General features: G+C 39.0%; 1 protein-coding gene across 5 annotated transcripts; it reads right to left on the bottom strand.

The window, feature by feature from the left end:
* Positions 1–396: 396 nt before the first annotated feature.
* On the bottom strand, positions 397–7,905 carry LOC141605072 (uncharacterized). Of its 5 annotated transcripts, none has more exons than XM_074423731.1 (7): positions 7,453–7,553; positions 6,568–6,772; positions 6,278–6,427; positions 6,038–6,139; positions 5,834–5,904; positions 5,657–5,727; positions 397–920 (listed from the first exon to the last, which is right to left on the bottom strand). In XM_074423731.1, the coding sequence occupies exons 2-7, from the start codon at positions 6,733–6,735 to the stop codon at positions 679–681; spliced, it is 804 nt and encodes a 267-aa protein (XP_074279832.1). In that variant the 5' UTR covers positions 6,736–6,772; positions 7,453–7,553; the 3' UTR covers positions 397–678. The 5 variants fall into 5 exon arrangements, with proteins under 5 accessions (XP_074279832.1, XP_074279804.1, XP_074279806.1 ...); XM_074423703.1 differs by having other exon boundaries at positions 398–920; positions 6,568–6,744; positions 7,453–7,905; XM_074423705.1 differs by having other exon boundaries at positions 399–920; positions 5,657–5,724; positions 6,568–6,744; positions 7,453–7,905.
* Between the last annotated feature and the right edge of the window lie 16,081 nt (positions 7,906–23,986).

The following is a 23,986-nucleotide window of genomic DNA, read 5'->3' on the forward strand; positions in this document are numbered from 1 at the left end:
AGGGGTAATGGTGCATATCACCCCTCCGTTAGTTACAATGGTTATAAGTATGACTTACTCGTAACAAAAGATTTCTTTCCTGAAACCTTTACTCATGAATGAAACCAAATGAACGTGTGAGAGACCGGAAACAGATTAAGGAGAACCTTTAACTCAAGTGAGAACGAGCAATGGCTAGAGAAAGGGTTGGATTGTCAACTTTGTAACCCAATTGCCAAACAAAGTTGGCATGTTTGGAAGACCAGACCTATACATACAATACCAGTATTTGAAGATTTTTCGTCAGTATTGCTTGTTTAGCGTCCTGACTATGTAGTATGAACTGGTCTCCTGCACTAACTTGCAGATGAATATATGATGTATCTCCAACTTATGCTGGACGTTTAATACTGTAAATTTCTTGATCATACACATTATGCAGCAAATTTTTCCTCAAAAGATACCGGTCCAGAAGGTACAACAGAAGAAAGACTTCACAAACAAGTTCAGTATAATTTCTTCCCACTTGACATATAATCAAAAATTTTTAACTGTGTGTGTATACATGTAAATTTACCATGGCGACTGGGACAAAAATATCACCTACATGGCCGTCTAGACCAGATAAAAAAAAAAGTCTCATGAATGTAATGTTGCAGCTGTCGGAGAGATTTAATGTGTTACGGAGTATAACTGAAGTTACTGAGCTGGAGGATTACTTGACAAAAGCTTCTTCATTGCCTCATATGTCATAAAAACTATGCTTACACTTGGCACTACCTTGTAATATTCAGGGAGTATCCCTCTGTACAATCCTCTAAAGCCTTCGCTTTGAATAATATGCCCTAATGTACCCAAAATACCCGAGTTGTATACCCGGGCTCGCCCACCCGCTCCTTCTAATTGCATCCGCCGTCTCACCAGATCAATGGGGAATATAACTGCATTTGGCAACAACATGAAACAAATGAAGACATTATTTTTTTCTTCTAAAGAGGGATTAAGTTACCTAAAAAAAAGGCATGCATACCTAACAGAGATAACCATTACGTGCAATAAGCTATGCTATACTGATAAAGTTTATGGGTGTGTTTTGATAGGGGATTCGAAGGAAAAGGGAGGAAGATGATTCGTTTGTTTGGTTAGCAAAATGGAGATAGAGGGATTATTAGGATCGGAAAAAAATTGAATATCTCCATTTTCTCATGGTAAATTAAAACACCCCCCCTCCCCCCCCTCGTTTCCCTCCTAGTTTGGATATAAAAAAGTGAGGGAAGGGAGTGGGAGGGGAGAGGAAAGGAGGGAAGAGAAAGGGAGTGAGTGAGTTTTCTCTCTTATCTTTCATTTATTGGGAATGAAGGGTTTTATATTCCAACTATTTAATCTGACTTCTTTCACACAAAAAAAAAAAACCTATTTAATCTGAGTTGACACGCCTTCAAGTGTCTGACACGACACGCTGTTGCAGCGTCGGATACGGTTATTTCCACGAAGTTTTCAACTTTTGGTCTAAAATGAAGAGCGTAGGGTCGTGTTGCACGCGTGAAGCGCGGCGCGCAGCCAAAGTGAAGTGTCGTAAGGAACATTGTTCCCACCCTGTCCATTATGATAAACAAAAAATGAAAACTATCTCCCTCTATTCACCTCCCCTTCCTTTCCTTTCAAATTCCTCTATCCCAAACATACTACTGTTCAGGAGTTCAGGGAAAAAAAAAAAAGAAAACGAAACTAGAAGGTAATTGCCTGGTTAAAGCTACCCATGAAACAAGCAAAGAGTCGTTGTTCCTCACACCTCCAAAGGACCGTTGGCTCCTATAATTGTGGAAGATATTTTCCAATTGTCTGCCACCATATATTCCAATCGATACTATATATTAAATCCAGAAATCAAGGGACTTCAATGTAATTAAAGAAAGTTATACAAATTAATTATACTATATAGTTTTAAATCACTAGCACCGTGTGATGGACCCGATTAAGGGATCTCAATGCAAATATTATATAGTTTGGGTTAAAATTAAATTATATAGAAGCTTGATAGTTTTCCTAAACATTTGTAAGAGATTAAAACATGGTCAATTTCCTTAAAATAAAATAATTAATTAAGATGGTCAATTTTAAGGAGACTAAAAGAAAGTAGATGCTTGGTAATTTTCCTAAATATTTATAGGAGACTAGAAGATGGTAAATTTTCTTAAAATAAAATAATTAATTAGTATAAACATGCACACTTATGGTATTAATTATTATCATCATAAAATTATATATTAAATTTAAAATCTATGCAATTTTATTAAACTTTAATTTATTAGATCTATAGAGATGTTAATTATTTAACATACAAAAATATAATATAAGTAGGTTATAAATCATTCAAGTTAGATTTCATAATATATAATATTGCATAATTCTTTCGATTTGATTTAATGCATATATGTAATAAATTTATATAAATATATAATCCTCTTAAATTGCATGCCTAAATAGTAAAAGTAATAATTTCGTCAGTAAAGAAAAGAATTGTAGTAACATTGGATATAACTATATGATAGTAATCACTCATTTGAATAGTAAAAGTAACAATATTATCAGTGAGATTAATGTAAGTGGTAGAAACAACAATGTAAGTACTGAAATAATCAATATTAATGCAGCAATAATGAAAGTAACAATAATTACTATGGGAGTAGTGAAATTATCAATATTAAAGCGGCAGTAGTGACAGTAACAATAATTGCGGCGGGAGTAGTGAAAGTAACAATGATTACGGACAAGTATTGAAATGTTATTACTATTGTTTCATTAATAAGAGTAAAATATTAATAGCGGGAGTAGTGAATTTGTCTCAAAATTTATTTCATCGTAATTTTAGGATATGTCATATATTAATGATAAAGTTATGGGTTATGCAACTTTAGTAATTTTATTTAATGAAAAATAAAATTAATGGTAAGTAGAGGTAACCCGGGCGAAACCGGACACCAATACTAGTTTGTATATATTTTCCAAACATAGAAGATTCAATTGTGTATATAAATAGTCTTGTACATTAGCTTGTAAGACAACAACATTTCTTTACCATAATTGTGTATATAAATTCGCTTCTCGAAGCAGAAAATGTGTTTTTAATGGCTACCCATTTGGAAAAAATGGTTGGCGGCTCTACGATTTAAATTCCGGCTCTTATTTTGAATCTCACGATGTTATTTTTATTGAAAACGAATTCCCTTTTCAAAGTCTTAATATTCACGACTTGAACGACTCTACAACAACTTCTCTTGACAATTTGTCTCCGCCTGACTCCACCTTCGTTGTCCCCAATTCAACGGAACCGACCCACACTTCTCCCTCTACGCCATCATCAACCCAACACACTGACTCGCCTTTGGACCCGCCACCTGTCGACCCGTCCCCTATCACATCCGCAACCGAAACGTCAATACCTCACTCTTCACCTACGACTCAAACCTCACCCCAGCCCAATGACTCGACAACTTCGACACAAATGGGCAGGGGACACCGACTAAAAATACCCAATTCGAATCTTAATGATTACGTTCTTTCCCATCGCCCCTCGTTACATTCACTCCTTACCTCACCATCGTCTTCAGGTACCGCTTATCCTATCTCTCACTATCTTACTTATGATAAATTTTCTCCTAAACACAAAGTTTTTTTGTCGGCCGTGACTAAATACCACGAGCCTAGTTTTTATAAAGAAGCCGTGCAGGTTCCCAAATGGCGCAAAGATATGCAGTTAGAAATTGACGCTCTTGAGAAAAATAATACTTGGACTGTCGAGACTCTTCCTCCGAACAAGAAAGCCATTAGCTCCAAATGGGTATACAAGATTAAATACAATGCGGATGGATCAATCGAACGATACAAAGCCCGCTTAGTTGTCATGGGAAATCGACAAGTCGAAGGCGTGGATTATAATGAGACATTCGCCCCCACTATAAAACTTGTCATTGTTCGGACTCTACTTGCTATTGCCGCAGCTAAAAAATTGGTCCTTCATCAAATGGACGTCCATAATGCTTTCCTTCATGGCGACCTCCATGAGGAAGTCTACATGAAACCACCACCAGGCTTCCCTCCAACCACCAGTGGAAAAGTATATCGCTTGAGAAAGTCCCTTTACGGCCTCCGTCAAGCCCCCCGGTGTTGGTATGCTAAACTCGCTTCCGCCCTCACAAAATATGGTTTCAATCAATGTCCATATGATCACTCAATATTTTCTATCTCTCGCCCGGACACCGAGGTACATATACTTGTCTATGTTGATGATTTAGTCATTTGCGGGAATAATCAAGCCTTCATCGATCAATTCAAGGAGTATTTGAGTAAATGCTTTCACATGAAAGACTTAGGGGTCCTAAAATATTTTTTGGGTCTCGAAATTACTCGAAATAACTCGGGCATTTTTTTATCGCAAAGAAAATACGCGCTTGATATACTACATGAAACGGGTTTGCTTGGTACAAAGCCTACTTCTGTCCCTATGGAACCAAATCATCGCCTTGGTATTTCTAAAGCCTACCCTATGACAGACCCGCAATCATACCGGCGACTCGTAGGACGTCTTGTGTACCTCACCATAACCCGACCAGAATTAACTTACTCCGTCCACATCTTAGCATAATTTATGCATGCCCCTACAACCGAACATTGGTCTGCAGCTCTAAATGTGGTTTGTTATTTGAAAAACTACCCGGGCCAAGGTATCCTTCTTCGAGCCGATAACAATTTACAACTTAATGCCTATTGCGATGCCGACTATGCTACTTGCCCAACTAGCCTTCGTTCTCTCTCAGCCTACCTTGTATTCTTGGGGGCTTCCTCCATCTCCTGGAAAACCAAAAAGCAGGCCACCGTGTCCAAGTTATCTGCCGAGGCCGAATATCGAGCCATGGCCGTCACCGTATGTGAACTCAAATGGTTAAAAGGTTTGCTCCAATTTCTCGGTATACACCATCGTCACCCTATTAAACTTCAATGTGACAACAAGTCCGCGCTCCACATAAATTGCTCGAAACCCGGTATTTTACGAAAGAACTAAGCACATTGAAGTCGATTGTCACTTTATTCGTGATGAAATACAAAAAGACGTTATTGCTCCAAGCTATATAAACACTAAAGCACAACTCGCCGATATACTTACGAAAGCATTGGGTCGAACTTCATTTGACAATCTTCTCTCCAAGTTGGGTGTCTCGACTCTCCACACTCCAACTTCCGGGGATGTTAGTCAACCCACGAAACAAGCAAAGAGCCGTTGCTCCATCACACCTCCAAAGGACCGTTGGCTCCTATAATTGTGGAAGATATTTTCCAATTGTCTGCCACCATATATTCCAATTGTATATATTTTCCAAACATAGAAAATTTAATTGTGTATATAAATAGTCTTGCACATTAGCTTGTAAGGCAACAACATTTCTTTACCATAATACAATTATATTTTCCTACTCTAATCATATTCTCCCTATTCTGATTTAACATATTTACTTAAAAAATCATGTAGCGCCACAATTCAAAACAAGTATTCCGCTTACAGGCACGTACATAATACTCGAGATTTAAGATAAAAAAAAAAAAAAAAAAAAAAAACAAAGAACTTAAAACAAGGAAGCCATAATTTTGTTGCATATTTGGTATAGTTTAGGTGACTCACCTGTGGATGATGCAATGCCAGAAACACTTCCACAGGCAAGACTAACTAGAGGCGTGGAATCATGCGGCCTGCTATCAACACAACAAATTCAAGAAAATATCTAAGAAAACAACAATTTAGCAGAAACAGATACTAGCATATTGAGTTAATTATGAGTCAAGTTGATGTAATAAACACCTTTCCGGTTGCCATTGGGATCTCAGGGTTTCATAAACTGAAAAGCTGATTGCTATATTTGGGCCTACACTCTGTCATTATAAAATGAAGACAGTAACTTGGTATTGTGGAGGATTTCTCTCTCACCAAAAGGCATTCGACAGTACTGAAACAAATTTCAAATTACAACATACGGAGTAGTTGAAAGGAAAAAGAATATCATACCAAAAGGGTTGGTCTAAGTCCTTTATAGAGACCCAACACGCCTTCTTCTTTGCAAATGGTGCGTAGCGCATGCCATATACCATTGTAGTAAATCACATTTGTCTGCACAAATTTCAGTTTAACTTACGAAATTGATAATAGAGTATCTATGTTATGATACAAGAACAATCAAACTTATTGAGAGTCCTGTGAAAGCATAAGAAACTAGATAGGAACAAAATTTAATTAGAAGAAACTTACTTGAGCGGCAAGGCGTGTCCTCACCAAATCAAGAGGATAAGTAGTTGCGGCAGCTGTTACTCCAGCTAAAAAACCACCCGTTAATCGCACAAAAAGGTGGGTGGTTAAATTTTGACTAGTGTTTTCTAATCCTGGAAATGACTGCAGAATCTGCACTAAGTTTTCAAAAAGGAAGTCATACAAAAGTGGAACCACCAGAAGTGCAGTTGGAACGTGACACTAAACAGTCGAAACAAGTTTAAAATGTATTATTAATGACTATTGTAAGCTTATGGAATAGAAATACCAACATTCTTGTATCGCTCGTACGAGTAGAAACTGACAGAGGAATACGGAAGGCGATGAGCAATTGTAACCAAATTTCCTTTCCAAAATGCTTTTACTCCTTCCTCACGCATAATCCGTGAAGCCTCATTCCATATGCAAGCTTTACTCATAGTTGCAGCATTTGAATGCATGCCTTGTATCTAAAAACAACCAAATATGAAAGAGTACCTTCAACAAAATCGTAGATGACATAATAAGCAAAATGATACATACAGACATACAGTTGTTGTAAATTAGCCATACTGCTGATAGATAAAACTCCCAAAATAATGATCAGAAGTCGCAAATAATCCTACAGCCATATATACTGCATGCTGATAGATAAAACTCCCAAAATGACTGTGAAAACAGAATGTAGTATAGAATACGAGCATCTTAGAATGTGGGACGGTCCTTTTATTGGTTTTCAAAATCGCAGTAGACTACTGTATTACTTAAGACAACAAGTGAGGTGTTATCAGTAAATAGAATAGAAAGGGCTAAAATAGTTGATGATAATTAAGAAACCAAGCATTTAATTGTACGGGTAATAACGATATCACTAATTCGGCAATATCCGTCACAAGCTTATGACGGGTCAAATAAAACCCACTCGGGGAGATCAAGACAAGCTTTTTGTGATTACCTAGGCACTTTTACTTCTTTTGTTTTATCTATCATGTGGGTGATACTTGACCCGTCACAAGCTTGTGAGAGAGACTTATATGATAAGAATGATATATTTACCCGTACTGCAGTGTAGTGTACTGTAGTGGTGATTAATATGACAAAATTGAGACACTATTATTCCTCAAAATTGTGAGTCTGAAAAATAAGTAAACGTGTAGTAGAGTATGAGTAGTGTTGACCTGAAAAAGGATGGTGAGACGGGCAAGGGGAGCAGTACAAGTTTTACTAACAGCACCAGCAATTCCGCCTGAGAGAAGCTGCGACATCATTCCGATATGAGCTTGCTGTTGTTGTTGCGGAGGCTTCTCCACCTTTACGTATTTACGCGTACACCCGTCTCTCTGTCCTACACTCGCATCCGTCTGCATTTTATTAACTACTCCTATCCCTACAAACTATGCTCAATTTCTTAATCCTTTTATTAATCAATGCTGGCATTCGGGGATTATAATCCGATATGAGCTTGCTGTTGTTGTTGTTGTGGAATTGGGGATTTTTACAGAGGAAATTCGAGGAACAAGGAAAGCGAGACTGTTTGTTCCGCGTAAGTTGGACGACAAGTTATAGAATAGTATGTACTTCTATGTTTAGTAGGTAGATGGTAGATACAGGGGGACAGAATTCGGAATTTGGAAGTTGGAACTTGGAAATTTGGATGTGAATTGTCGAGTACTGAGTTTTTGCGTTTAAAACGTGTTCCAAAACGACCTGCGATACTCATAATACCGATATCTTAGTTTCTTAACCGACAAACCTAACTCAATTATTGGCCGGAATTACCTCATAACTCATAACCCGTTAAACTGGTTAATTGAGTCGGGTTTGGAACGAATCCGTTCAAGTCAGATCAATTTTGGGTTTGCTGACTTGGAGTCGGGTTTGGGTCGGCACGAGTTATTTCGAGTGGTCATTTTTGGGTCAACTATTATCAAGTTATTCATGAATAATAATCAGTGTTGAACAACAAACATTTGGGTCGGGGTATAATGATTCGGGAAACTTGTGGTTCGAATAAACTTTGAATCTTTAGTTTGAGTATCGGATCAAGTACAAGTCTGGTTAATCACGTCGCGACAATATTGCCAAGTCTACCCTAACAGACTGTTTCTTGGCCTCTAGAAAAATGTGACTAGTAAAAGTGCATAGCGGCGTTTAGATGGGATGATTGTCATCCATCTGCTTTCTCACAAGTCAACCCAAGGATTTGAGAAAAACGATTGGGATATATGAGTGACACTTTTCCTACCTCAATTATCAATTGGAAGCAATAGTAGCAAAAAGACGAACGATTTTTTGAAATAATACTCAAAAATAAAATAATTGTCATTTTTGGTCGGTTTTGAAAATATTTGTCGAAATTGTGTCCATGTAGGCTCGGTTTTTTCGAGCCTAGATAGATACGGTACAAACACGCCATTACAAATGACGTGTCTAAGGGATCAAACACGCCATACCCAATGACATGTCTATTTTTAGTAGGAAGTACCAGCAATCCAGTAGCTGGGCTAAATGATATAACCCAAACACGCCATTAGGAGTGGCGTGTCTTCCTCATTAAACACGCCATTAGAGGTGGCGTGTTTGTTTAGTGCATTTTTTCAACTAAGGTGCAATCCAGTAGCTGGGCTAAATGATACAACCAAAACACGCCATGTAACACCCCCATACACCAAGGTGCCTTACCAAGACCACCCAATGCATGAAAGTGCTACCATCTCAGTTACCCGAGGTAATGAATATCAAATAGACCATAAAAGAACGTACTTTAATTGATAAGTTTAAAGTGATTACATAACAAAATCCAAAACTGTGAAACGTGATACAACTGTTCCAAATCCAAAACAAACTAAAGTAAACAAAATGTTTGACAACACAGCGGAAGACTTCTAAACGACTCGTGATGACTCAAGCCGAACAATCCGTCGTGCATCTATATCATACCTGCTCACCATCCCGAATGGATCACCACAGTTTTTAAAACAATTAAACGAGGTCAGTTACTGATTACACAATATAAGATAATGCAACAACATCAATACATACAATCCTCCAACACCATCACTGATACCCGTCGTTGTGAGTACCAAAAATAATATTTATAATTCCTATTAAAACTAACCTAGGCTAGTGGTCACAGGGTCGAACCACAAGGAGGCGAATGTAATTAATAATTGTCTAATTCTAGTCTAAGGTAACGAATGTGGGGGTTGAATTGATTTGGTCTATAGCTAAAGGCAATAAACTAAATAGACGGATAAAACAGATAAAAGAAAGGCTACTAGGATGGTCGGTTCACTATAGTTTCGGCGGCAGCATACTAAGTAGGTCTAAATCAAACACATGAGGCGGGAAAACAAGAGGTCCTCTCGGTCCACTCTTAACAAATAGCATCTTTCGATCTCGCTACAAGTCCCTAATATCACTAATACTGACTCTCGTCCTGAAAAGTGACTAATAATCTAAACTTTACCTATCTTTCGATCTCAGCATAGTTTAGTCATTTTAATTGGTGGTCTAACAACTTTCCCTATCTTTCGATCTAATGGGCCAGTCATATATTAAGCATTCAACTAGTCGCATGCATTCGATTCGTCAAATACAACATTTAAATCAATTAAAACGAAGGTAAACCTCACGTGGTCAGTCGATCGCCCAGGTATGGCGGTCGATCGACTGACACACGATTTCAGGCCATGTTAATTCTAATGCCGCCTATGCTATAATTCCCCTACATCCTAGCACGAATAAATTAGCTACTCATACTAAGAATGATAACAACAGTAAGATTGGCTAAATAAACTACAGAATTCATGATTGATACGGTAAGATAAACAATTAACATAAGATGGCAATTCGGCTTGGGAAACTGATCTAGCAATTCTATAACTATGAAAGAAAGCAAAATAACTTGAACAAAACAGGAGAGTACCGTGTGAATTGCGAAGGAAAAGAACAAAGCCGGATTATCAAAATGAATTGTATTCAATCCCGAAATAATCCTTGAACCCTAAATATTGATAAACTAAAACTGTATATTAAACTTGAATAAAAATTAGATAGTTATATGAAAACTCATGCTGCGTTATAAAGGAAAAGTACGCAGCTATTATTCCTAAACCTAATAACTCATGAGCTTGATAAATCTCGATCTTTTAATTCTCGTCTGAAGTAGCGGCTTGGTCGATCGACCAAGCATGGCGGTCGATCGTCTGCTCTGAGCTGAACAGTAGCTACTAGAACCCGCAGGTTGGTCGATCGACTGAAGGCAGTGGTCGATCGACTGAAGTAGCTGATAGTTGACTTCTATAGTCTCGTGAATTTGTCTTTTGGGCCTTGAAACGCGCACCAAGCTCGTTCCTTAAGTGAATTCTTCACGTCAAATGCAATGCAAGATACTCGGGGACGAATTTAGCTTAATTTCCGTTGAATTTTTCACATTTTTGCAATAATGTACAAAAATACGAAAGTAGACGGAAATAGGGGAAATGGTAGCTTAAACTACACAAATGAGCTCTGAAATGCGTGTAAAATGAGGTGTAAAACATCTATAAATGACACGCATCAAACTTCCCCAAACCAAACCCTTTCTTGTCCCCAAGCAAGAACTAAACTCGATCTAATGACCTAATGGAACGAGTTCAATCTCAGAGTGAATTGCAACATTTAAAGCCTAAACCATTTTAATGCAATAACCAACAATCAATTAGCAATTATGAATCATGCAGCCGAGTTATGAAGTCGTTAAAAACTGCTGAACCATCAACTATAGAGACTTATCAAATTGGACTGTCACGGGTCGCTCATATCACTCAATGAATACGGGTGAGTATATGTAAAAGATAGAAAGAAGTAATAATGTAATGACTCTCACCTAACTACGACCTATAAGAACATGCCTGCAATCTAATATGAAAATGATCTCTACAACCGTACATATGCATTCCAACCAAACAAATGATCATGACACATGCCGAGGTAAATATGGATATGTGAGGTAATGGGTAAGAAGAGGCAAAACATTTATGGAAAAGTGGAGGTACAGGTGATCAAGCTAGTACCAAAACGGAACCATATGGCAACATCCAACTTCTTGCTCATAAGTCAATAGAAACGGTGCTATAGCAAGCACAAGACTCACAATCTCCAGTATAAAAGTAATCAACCAACTCCCATAAGATACTAATGCAACATGGGAGCAAAAATCGCCATAAGATAAGGATTTTGAATTATGGGAATTGATTTCCTTCGGAACCCAGTCGATCGACTTGATGTAGTGGTCGATCGACTGAAGTAAACAGTACATAACTCTTTTTTTCTTTTTCGAATCATTTTTTCTTTCTTTCTTTTTTCTTTTCTTTGAACTTCTTTCCTCCTTCATTCTTTTTATCCAACAAAATCTCAATAAGAGCAAATGCTACCAAAAACTAAGTAACAATCCCAAGAGTATAGACTACTAGCTTGACAAGGCAGGCTAAATGTAGGATGTAGTTAACGGGACAAAAAGGCTATTTTTGGCAGTGTGAAGCTTATGGGCAAAACGAAAAAAGGGAAACCTCTACCACATGTGTCTACAAACCACAAACCGAATGCATACATGTATTAAGCAGATCAAGTTCATATTTATGCACATTTATAAAACATGTCTTACAAGGAGTACTACTCACATTCCTAGATGAACTGGTCATGAATGACACCAGTTATAGGCTCTAAAACTCAGAAATATGATGTAGTTTGCCAAATATCTAAGTCAAGTCTCAAGTTCAGCAAATAATTAACGAAAACTCGTAGATATGCACTTATACGATTCTACTAATAACATGTCAATTAGCAAGGTTCAGGCAGAAACAGATGCAAATGCAATATCATCATTGAAATACTACCGTTCCAACTCGACCTATATGTTAAAATAAACGTGCATTTTTTTTTGAAATTTTTGAAAATTTTCAATTTTTTTTTTTTTTTGAATTTTTTTTATATATATGAGAAATGAAATCAACAATGCAAAACAAAATGTAAACGTGAATGCAAGCAAATGATATGCGACGCAAAACCCTTCCCCAAACCAAATCGCACAATGTCCCCATTGTGCAAAATCATATAATGAAATAAAAGGGAAATGAGAATTTGCGTGAAAATAAATAAATATGACATGGAGTGAAAATCGGGAACTCACAAGACTTTAAGCGCAGCAAAAGGAAACCTCCCCAAACCAGCGTGAGCTAGGAGGTTTCAGTAGCTAACAGTGCTACCAATAAGTACCTGAAAGACAAACAAATACCACGCATAAAACCGAGAAAACAATAATGAAGCGGTAATTATGTGCATAATTGAGAAAATAGAAGAAATAAATAATATGACGGAAGATAAAGTGGAGTAGAAAACTCCCTCAATTCCGCAAATCGACCAAACACAACAGGGGAGGGGTCGTGAACAGGTACAACAGTCCAGGGCGGTCGATCGACCATATCAGGAAGTCGATCAACTGAGTGAACAGAAATGCTCCTGAATCAGAGCGGCGGCGATCGATCGACCATACAGTCACTCGATCGAAAAATACTCTTGTAACCACGATTTCTTCGTATTTGCTCAATAACTTGAGCTAATGAGGTCTAAAAACCTGCAAGTGCACAATAATACGCGCCTAAAATTGCGCAAAACCTAAATAAATTCTAAAGTGCTTAAAAATCCTAAACAGAATAATTAAATGCGAAGTCTCGTGCACACAAAAGCAATAAAAATAGTTTAAGAGCAGTAAAATGAAGTTTTTGATAAAGCGCGTGATCAACTAGTAGTTGATCAAGAATGGCCACGGTATGGCCCACTTCGTCGGCTTCTGGCTACAAGAGGTAGCCTCAACGATGCTCATCTTCTCAGCTGCACCTTTCTAAACTTCAGCATCCGTAGAGCTTGACGGATCAACAACTTCGTCATCTCCCCAATCAATGACCTCTTCCGGCTCATCAAAGTCCAAGTCGGACTTTCTCACTCTGGCTGGCTCACCTTCAAGCTCCTCATCCGTGCCATAGCTAAGGCAACCTAGTCCGCCTCTTGAAACGACTTGCTCCTTCACAGCTGGAGCAACAGGCATCTCTCCCTTCCCCAAACCAGCTCCTGCAATGTCTAAAACAGAAGAATCTTCCTCCACTTTGCTCCCAATCTGGGGCGGAGGTGTTACAACAGGAGTAGAAATAGAGACAGGCAAATCAGGAAGTATAAAATAGGATTTCTTTTCAGAAACCGTATTGCAAGTGACAGGCCACATGTAGTCTTTCTTCCTAGCTGTATGGGCAAAGACAATGGAATCCTTACCTACCTTAAAGGTCAAAGTACCTGAACCAACATCAATAACTACACCAGCAGTGTGCAGGAATGGTCTACCTAGTATGATAGGTATGTGTGCATCTTCGGGCATATCAAGCACCACGAAGTCAACAGGGAAGAAAAACTTCCCTATTTGCACGGGGATGTCCTCTAAGACTCCTATTGGCTGGACCACAGAGCGATCAGCCATCTGTACTGTCATATTTGTGACTACAAACCTATTCAACTTCAGCTTCCTAGCAAGACTTAAGGGCATGACGCTAATACTGGCTCCTAGGTCACATAAGGCTTTCTCAATAAGAAAGGTGCCAATATTATAAGGGACTGAAAAGCTTCCCGGGTCTTCTAGCTTAAGGGGTGTAGTATGGGACAAATAAGAGCATGTCTCCTCAGTTAATGCGACAGTATGCACAGTTTCAAGTGACTTCTTTTTAGACAGTAATTGCTTCATAAACTTCATATAAGCAGGCACTTGATTAACTAATTCTAGGAAAGGTACTTGTACGTTTAGACTACGAACAACATTTTCAAACTTATTAAAAGATACCTGTTCCTTCATCGGCACCAATCTCTCCGAATAGGGGGCTGTAAGAAGTAGCTTAGCCCTCTCCTCTAAGTCTCTCATGCCGGCGTCGGTGGATTTAGGCTGAAAATCTACCACTTTATCTTTGTTGAAGCTTGACCCTTCTTTAGACCGTCTCAAATGTGAACCGTTAATTGACATAGGGTCGTGCCAAACTGAATAGACCCATCAGCGGTCGGTCCGCCTCAATATTTTCGGGGCAGTCGTACCCCGAAACAAATGATCCCTCAAGTTATCGGGCATTGGAGGACGAAAAGGTTCACTATCAGCAGCAATCTCAGTCGATCGACCGGTTAGGTCAGTCGATCGACTGACTTGAATAGGACCAGAAGCTACTGTTTGTCGCACTTCAGTCGATCGCCCGGGTATGTCAGTCGATCGACTGACATACCTGCTGTTCGTCTTTTTCTTGTTTTTGTTCGTTCCAGCTTTCTTTTGACTCGGTTCCACCTCATCTTTTGCAGCATCGTCCTCGACCATGACGGGCCCCTCAAGGGTAGACCCACTCCTCAAAGTGATGGCATTAAGGGTCTCTTTCTGGTCCGTCTGAGTCGGTAAGTGTCCCGGAGCTCGAGTTGTACTCTTGCTAGCCAATTGAGCAATTTGGCTCTCTAGTAGTTTCATCCCGACCTCTCTAGCTTGGGACTCCTTTTGCAACATATTCTTCAACTCAGCAAAGTCAGAATTTTGAGATTGTTGCTGCTGCGGAACATAGGGAGGTTTTTGATATGGTTGTTGCTTGTGAGGGGGCACATAAGCTTGCTGCTGCTGCTGCTGTTGCGGAGGTGGAGTTGGATTTAGGACATTCTGGCTACTCCACCTCAAGTTGGGATGAACATTAGGCTCATAGTAGGTGTTTGTCTGCCTATAATGTTGAAAGGCAGCACAAGACTCAAAGGGACTAGGACAATTTTCTGAAACATGTCCATCAGCTCCACATCTTTTGCAGACGAAAGGACCGTCTGACACAGCATTTACATGGTAGATTCCCCCTTTTGAAGCTCCTCCCAACTCGTACTTGTCAAATCTTGCCATGAGAGCTTCTATTGCAGCCACAGAAGGAGATTCAACACTTCTCCTTTGATTCCCCCTGGAATTCCCATACTCAGCTTTATGGGTGGCTAAATCATCAATGATCTTCCACCGTTTGGTCTCTCCAACATTCTCTGCAAATCGGCCACTTGCTGCAGCATCCAAGATAGCTCTTTGATCATCATAGAGCCCATTATAGAACTGATTGCATAGGCTCCACTTCTCAAACCCATGGTGCGGTATGGTTCACACCAATTTCTTGAAACGGACCCAGGCCTCATGAAAGTTCTCATCCGGCCCTTGTTTGAAGCTCGTGATCTGAGCTCTAATGGCATTGGTCTTCGAGGCAGAAAAGTATTTCTTGTAAAATGCCAAGGCCAATGAACTCCAGTCGGTGATCCCATTAGCAGCTCGATCCAGGTCTCTATACCATTCCCTTGTAGCATCACGAAGGGAGAATATAAACATGGTCTCCTTTATTTGATCCGGGGTCACGCCAGTGGGTGCGGGGATGGAACAACAATAATCTATAAAGGTCTCCATGTGCTTAGCTGCATCTTCAGTTTCAGCTCCCCCGAATTGGTTTCTCTCAACCAAATTAATATAGGCAGGCTTTAGCTCGAACTTTCGGTCTTCCCCTGGTAATGTGAATCCTTTGTAAAGATTCGCAGCTGTCGGCTCAGAGTGACTAGCGATGCTTGCTTCTTCAGCCATGACTGGAATTTCTGGAGAAGTGACGGTCTCAGCTGATGAATTAGAGACAGGAGATGAAGGGGGATCCTCCTCAAATAAGGCGTTCTCCTAGTAACTTGACAGAGTACTCAGCTCTTCCTCTGTCGGCAGTACCCTAGATGATCGCCTTAACTCACGCAAGGTCTTTTCAATCTCAGGATTGATCGGTAGTAATTCACCACCCTGTGACCTGCGCATAAGAGGAAACTACAAAAAGAATATGAGAATAGTTTAAGGAACGAATGTCCCTTAAACTAAGAAACAGACTAAAATAAAACAACTAAAAATTAGAACAATTGCCTCCCCGGCAACGGCGCCAAAATTTGATACCCGTCGTTGTGAGTACCAAAAATAATATTTATAATTCCTATTAAAACTAACCTAGGCTAGTGGTAACAGGGTCGAACCACAAGGAGGCGAATGTAATTAATAATTGTCTAATTCTAGTCTAAGGTAACGAATGTGGGGGTTGAATTGATTTGGTCTATAGCTAAAGGCAATAAACTAAATAGACGGATAAAACAGATAAAAGAAGGGGTACTAGGATGGTCGGTTCACTATAGTTTCGGCGGCAGCATACTAAGTAGGTCTAAATCAAACACATGAGGCGGGAAAACAAAAGGTCCTCTCGGTCCACTCTTAACAAATAGCATCTTTCGATCTCGCTACAAGTCCCTAATATCACTAATACTGACTCTCGTCCTGAAAAGTGACTAATAATCTAAACTTTACCTATCTTTCGATCTCAACATAGTTTAGTCATTTTAATTGGTGGTCTAACAACTTTCCCTATCTTTTGATCTAATGGGTCAGTCATATATTAAGCATTCAACTAGTCGCATGCATTCGATTCGTCAAATACAACATTTAAATCAATTAAAACGAAGGTAAACCTCACGTGTTCAGTCGATCGCCCAGGTATGGCGGTCGATCGACTGACACGCGATTTCAGGCCATGTTAATTCTAATGCCGCCTACGCTATAATTCCCCTACATCGTAGCACGAATAAATTAGCTACTCATACTAAGAATGATAACAACAGTAAGATTGGCTAAATAAACTACAGAATTCATGATTGATACGGTAAGATAAACAATTAACATAAGATGGCAATTCGGCTTGGGAAACTGATCTAGCAATTCTATAACTATGAAAGAAAGCAAAATAACTTGAACAAAACAGGAGAGTACCGTGTGAATTGCGAAGGAAAAGAACAAAGCCGAATTATCAAAAGTAATTGTATTCAATCCCGAAATAATCCTTGAACCCTAATTATTGATAAACTAAAACTGTATATTAAACTTGAATAAAAATTAGATAGTTATATGAAAACTCATGCTGCGTTATAAAGGAAAAGTACGCAGCTATTATTCCTAAACCTAATAACTCATGGGCTTGATAAATCTCGATCTTTTAATTCTCGTCTGAAGTAGCGGCTTGGTCGATCGACCAAGCATGGCGGTCGATCGACTGCTCTGAGCTGAACAGTAGCTACTGGAACCCGCAGGTTGGTCGATCGACTGAAGGCAGTGGTCGATCGACTGAAGTAGCTGATAGTTGACTTCTATAATCTCGTGAATTTGTCTTTTGGGCCTTGAAACGCGCACCAAGCTCGTTCCTTAAGTGAATTCTTTACGTCAAATGCAATGCAGGATACTCGGGGACGGATTTAGCTCAATTTCCATTGAATTCTTCACATTTCTGCAATAATGTACAAAAACACGAAAGTAGACGAAAATAGGGGAAATGGTAGCTTAAACTACACAAATGAGCTCTGAAATGCGTGTAAAATGAGGTGTAAAACATCATATAAATGACACGCATCAATCACATCACCAATCACTTGACTAGCCTGAAGGTCTAGTCCTACCAGATTACGGCCGCAACCAGTAATCCACACCGCCAGTGGGGGACCGCAGCCGTTTCCACCTAAGCCCCGCTCATCTTTACCGAGCGCAAACCCATGTTCCTTAATGTGCACATCCCCTCTTGTGGCGAGTTCCACAAGGGGCGAATCAAGGACGTGAAGCCACTCCCGCAAGTGACTCCACTCAGCCGAGGGCGCACCTCGCGAACCACAGACAAACAACCACAACCAATTACAATATCAACAATTCCAATTCAATTACGATATAGACAAATGCCATTAACCAACAACCAACAACCATCTCATAATCATGTAAACAATAACTGAGTAGGAAACCCTACCTGGAAAGCAATTACCACAAATCGACACAACAACAGATCAAAAGCGCTCCTCTATGAAATCACCTCCTATCATCATATAATCGTACAATCACAATCCATAATCACAATACTCCCCAAAACCCCCAAATTACCCAATTAGGGTTTAACCAAAACTAACGAATAAATATAAAAACTGTACTAGGATTGTGACACCCCTCGTTAAGGCATAGGAAATAAATAGTAAAATGCAGTGGAAAACACGGAATTTTTAAAGCTTTTTTAGGCTTCTATTGAAGTCCAACATGAGGTATCACTAACAACGATAACTAAGCATAGTTAGTTAAATTTAGGGTTACAAAATAAGTCTATTTATTGGGGAAAAGATACCCCACGAATGAGCACAAGTCTAAATATAGGCGAGTCTAGCAAAACGATAGATAGGGTCCAAGGGTCAAAGATCTCGCTAGCCCGCACGTCTTCCCCATAGAATCTGCATCACGAACCTGTCATTCATGCAAACATGAACGCCACAGTCAGTGGGGAGTAACTCATGGTTCTCCCAGCCACAATATGTCAAAATGCAAGTAATTAAGAACTCAATTAAGTAAACAAGTACAAACGTAATACTTAAGGTAACAAGAGATCATAATTAGTAGACATAGTGAAATAAAAATGAGTAAGCACACATGAGAAAAGAATAGATTAAGTCATCCGTTCACATATTGACTCGACTTAAAAGTGCAAGACATACACAAAGTATAGACGGACAAGACAAACAACCTAGACTCCAACCTCCTGGTAGGACGACGATAATAATACGGTCCTAGTCTAAACCTGGATCCAGACTCTCGGGATGGACGTCACCCGATTCGACATGCGGTAACCAATACGCATCCAAGACTCGAAACATGGCACAAAGACCGTAACCAAAGGTCGAGTAATCCCTAATCGGAAACGTGGCACACATACCATAACCAAAGGTCCAAAAGAGGCGGAATGGTATCCAAATCCGGAAAAATGGCACGCATACCGTAACCAAAGGTCCGAAAGAGGAAATAAGGAAAGTCGAGTCGTTACACAATATAAAACGCCACACTTGGGTCACAAATAAGAGCAACAATGATTGCACAAACATAACGTAAACAATTCATGTGAAGTATGTATAAGCACATGTGTATAACAAACATCAAGGGCTCCCAGCCGGCGTGGGCACCGACTGCCGGCCCACCGGCTGGGCACTCAAGCCCCAAGTCAAAAGTCAACAAAAACCTTCAGGGCTTCCCTGCCGGTTGGGTGACCGCCTGCCGGCTCACCGGCAGGGGATCCCCCCTGCTTCAAAGAATACACAAGAAATACAAAGTCTCGCTGCCGGTTGGGTGACCGGTTGTCGGCCCACCGGTAGAGGGACCTTCTTACTTTATAAAATGCACAAGATATACATGGGCTCCCTGCTGGTTGGGAGACCAGCTGCTGGCTCACCGGCAGAGACGTACTGTAGCTAAATTTCAGGATTTTTCCAACAATAAAAGCAGAAAGTCTCGCTGCCGGTTGGTAGGCCGGCTGTCGGCCCACCGGCAGGACACACTGTACACGAGAAACTCAACAAACACTCATCCAAAGATTTCAAGGCTTATCAATCTTAACTACAACCGTCTTATACTCTCCCAATATGATAAATACTTGAAAAAATTGCCACATTTAAGATGTAATTAATATATGGTGTCGATTATGGACTTTAAAGCAAGATTTATTCATGCAATTATGTGGGAATTTCATTAACACAACCTTATGCACCACTATAATATAACAAAACATGAAATTACTCATTTAACATGTAAGAATTGTCATACTAGCACTTTACTCAACACCAAATTGCCACAAGTCATGAAAGATACCAATTTTAACATTCATATGAGTCTACTAACACATAATTCACACAATTTTAACATAAATATCGAGTAACCCATCACCGTTACCTTTTTGAACTTCAATCTTCCAATGAGTCGTCAACAATGTAGCTATCCTCTTTCAGGTTGTCTAAACCTTCCCCTAAACACAAAAACAAAAGAGTTAAGTCAAGAATTCACATCCTCATAAGATGAGAATTTTGAAATATGAGGAGGTGACATCTTTCTTACTTAGATATAAGGAGAACGAGTTGAGGAGGAGAATGGCGTGAGAATAGACGAAATTGGCAAAGAATTGAGTGAGATATGAGGATTTTAGGGTTGAGTAGAGATGGAGTAACAATGGTGGTGTTGGTGTTGGGTTTAAATTCGTCGTCAAAAGCTTCCTAACTAAAACAATATTTATAACTTCACAAACTACTCTTAGTAAAGAGGTAAGTAAAGGTCGGATCCCAAGGGACGGGTATTGGTGTAGGATTTTCAATTGCAAATGGCTGTGTCTTAGGGTGTCACAATTTGGGTTGATATAGGAGATCAACTAAACTAATTAACAATATAAAAGCAAAGTAATAAAAATAAGCAAGGTGATTAAAATGAGATGTAAACAATTGATTAAAAGCACAAGGGTGTCATGGGTTCATAGGGGATTCATGGGAGTTGATCATACAAACATGTTCTCTACTAGATGCAAGCACTTATTGTTGTGATGGGATCGAGTTGGTGTATAAGCTTACAATCCCTATGAAGGTTTGGGTACCAGAGCCGAATCGATTAGATTATACAACACCTACAAGTCGACTTAATCCTTCCTATCCAACTATATGCATGGTCTAATGAGACTCGACTTGGTGTATAAGCTTACAAGTCTCATTGAAAAGATAGGTAATGGGTAAAAAATGCAAGGATTCATAGACTCGCATTTCATCAAACATAACATGTGCATAAGTTGAAATCACAACAAGCAAGCAAATCAATTATGAAAACATATTAGATTAAGCATGAATCAATCCCCATGTTGGTTTCCTCTAATTCCCCATTAACCCTAGTTAAGGAAACTACTCACTCATTATCAAGTTTAACATGCTAACAAGGTTGTCAATCATACTAGCAAGGCAAAACATGATGAATAAATGAAAATGATTAACAATAATTAAACAAGGTTAAGAGAGAATTATACCTATGAAGATGATTTCAAATAATAATGCAAAGAATAATAGAAGTACTTGATGATTGATGGAAGGTTGTCAATCCTCCAAATAAACCCAAATAATCTTCTAATTACCCAAAATAAATGAAGAACAATAGAAAATTAAGGAAAGATTAAGTATTGAGATTTGTATTAAGACTAGATTAAAAGTTGATTATAAGATTAAAGAATGATTAGAACTTGATTAAGAAAATATTAAGAGAGCTTGGTAATCTAAGTAGTACAATGAGGTATTTATACTAAAGATTAGGTACAAGGATTATGGTTACTAAGGGCTTAAATGACTATTAAGACCCTTAAGAAAAGTTGAGGAAATGCTCCTCTCCAAGGAAATGAGCATTTCCGTTTTGCTAGTCTTGGCACGGGACGAGCGTCTTGAGAATAGGCATAGGCTCTCTAGACTTTGATCCGAGTGGATTGTCAAGGGAGATGCTCGGATCGTCTTGCTTCAGGATGAGCGTCTTCAGCACGGGACGCTCGGATGGTGGTGAAGGGAGACGCTCGGATCGTCTGTGATCTGCTCGGATCCCATGGCAGACAACTTTTCTTCTTTTCTTCCTTCATAATCCGCGAGGATCAATCCGGGGATGCAAGGATCCTTTCGTCATTGCCCAATCTACTTCATTATCTACATAGACCATCTAGTATTGTCTCCTCCTTGATGCTTGGTCATTAGGTGCGATCCATTTAGCTCCATTTTTCCATGAAAATGCAAGGCTATCACTTCTTTCCTACCAAAAGCGACAATCCTCAAAGAGTATGCAAAATGGGAAACTAAAGATAGTAAATGACCCAATTATGAACTAAAAAGCATAGGAACGAGGTAAATTCGGGGACTAAATGTGCTCAAATATGAGTCATATCAAACATCCCCAAACCGAACCTTTGCTCGTCCCGAGTAAAGAGGTGATAAAAACTAGGACCCTTATTTAAACTAACCTACTAATATAGCCGATGTGAGACAATTAGCGGGTCTCACTCCGCCCCTTCAATTCACAACAAGACAACCATGAGGTAGGATGCCTTCTTGCAAGGCAAGGTGGGGCTTGCCAAAATGGCGACACATCCAAGCATTTAAAGCACATAAAACAAGTAATTGATGCATCTACAAAAATGAATAGCCACTTTCCTCATCTAAGTGGCGAAAATTATCTAAAAGGGAAGCAATCTAAGGGTACACACTCCTTCATAGATATGGTTTCTTCAAAATACTAAGCCTAGAAGGATACCAATAAATCACCTCCAAGTTGTGTCAAGGCAGGGTACCTTTGTCCTCAATCATTAAATGCTTTTGTCAAGGGTAGACTCCCTATGGTGTTAGAAACACTGGAGGATCGCGGAATTCCCCTTCTTGCCTAGGCAAGAAGAAGGGTCGTCCCCTCTCTACCATGCACAAAAGTGGATTCGATGGATAAAGGGATCATTTGTATTTAAGTTTCATATGGGAGTTTGCTTTTGTTGTTGTTTTTCCCCCCAATTTCTTGTGGCATTTGACATTTTGAGAACATTTTCTTTGCCATTTCTTTTGATGTTTGGCATTTCAATACTTGACAATTTCAACTTTTTCTTGCATTTTCTTTTGAACATTTTCAAAGTCACCCCATTTGTTGTGAGAGTGCTTATATTTGAGGCATAGGAGTTTTCATTTTTGTTACTCCTCTTTTCTTTTGATGCAATTACAAACTTTTTCTTTTCTTTTCATTTCTTGAACTCAAACTTCAACAATTTTTGTGCCCATTCCCTTTTTGATGACAAAATGTGGTAGAACATGGATGATGGTTGCATGGTTTCAAGGGTCACCTTGGAATAAACGGTAGCCAAGGAGTTATCACACCACAAGGTACTCTTGACTAGGCCTTAATTCATGGGTCAAAGGATACTAGCATGACACATCCTAGGGTGTTTTACAAGTATTCTAACAAGCAAAGTCTTAATAAGAAAAAGCATCTACAAGGACCTTATATACACTTGTCAAGCTTCCCAAATAGATGTTTTCACAAAATTTTCCTAAATGCAACTACATGCCATGGTGCAACTATCATATATACAACCTAATACAAATGCTTCTACCAACTAGTATGCCAAATAATCTAAATGCAATCCTATAATCACATTGTTTATACCGCATAAATCAAAATAAAGCCACATAGTCATTAACATAAAGAGGAAAAGAGAGATTGGAAAGATCATACCATGCGGTCTTTAATATCCTCATGTCTCGCATGTGGCGTAGTCGATCAATGTGAAAAAGAATAGACAAACACAATATATACAATCACAATATGTATACAAGACTACACTATAAAGGAAATGAACATGTTTTGGGTTTTTTCAATTTTTCAAATTTTTATGGTTTTTATGCTTTATGGGATAAAAAGACATGTTTTTGTATTTTCAAAATTTTTCAATTTTTATCATTTTTGTTTTAAAAGTTATGTTAGAATTTCGCATCCCCACACTAATATGGGTATGTCCTCAATGGCCAATACGATAGGAAATTATGCAAGCTATATGAGAATGCATGATTTCTATACTAAATGCAAACTATATGACATATAAATAAGTGAAAGCATTCTAAACTATACTATATGATGCATGAATTTTTGTTTGGTTGGAGAGCATAATTTGAATGAACTCTCAATGCTTATGCTTGATCTTCCCCAAACCAAATGAGACACTATTGCTAATGTCAAAAAATAGGAAAGTTCATGCACAAGAATGCTATGCATGAAACTAATTTTGT

This window comes from Silene latifolia, chromosome 1 (assembly GCF_048544455.1).
Source record: "Silene latifolia isolate original U9 population chromosome 1, ASM4854445v1, whole genome shotgun sequence".
NCBI classification, from domain to species: domain Eukaryota; kingdom Viridiplantae; phylum Streptophyta; class Magnoliopsida; order Caryophyllales; family Caryophyllaceae; genus Silene; species Silene latifolia.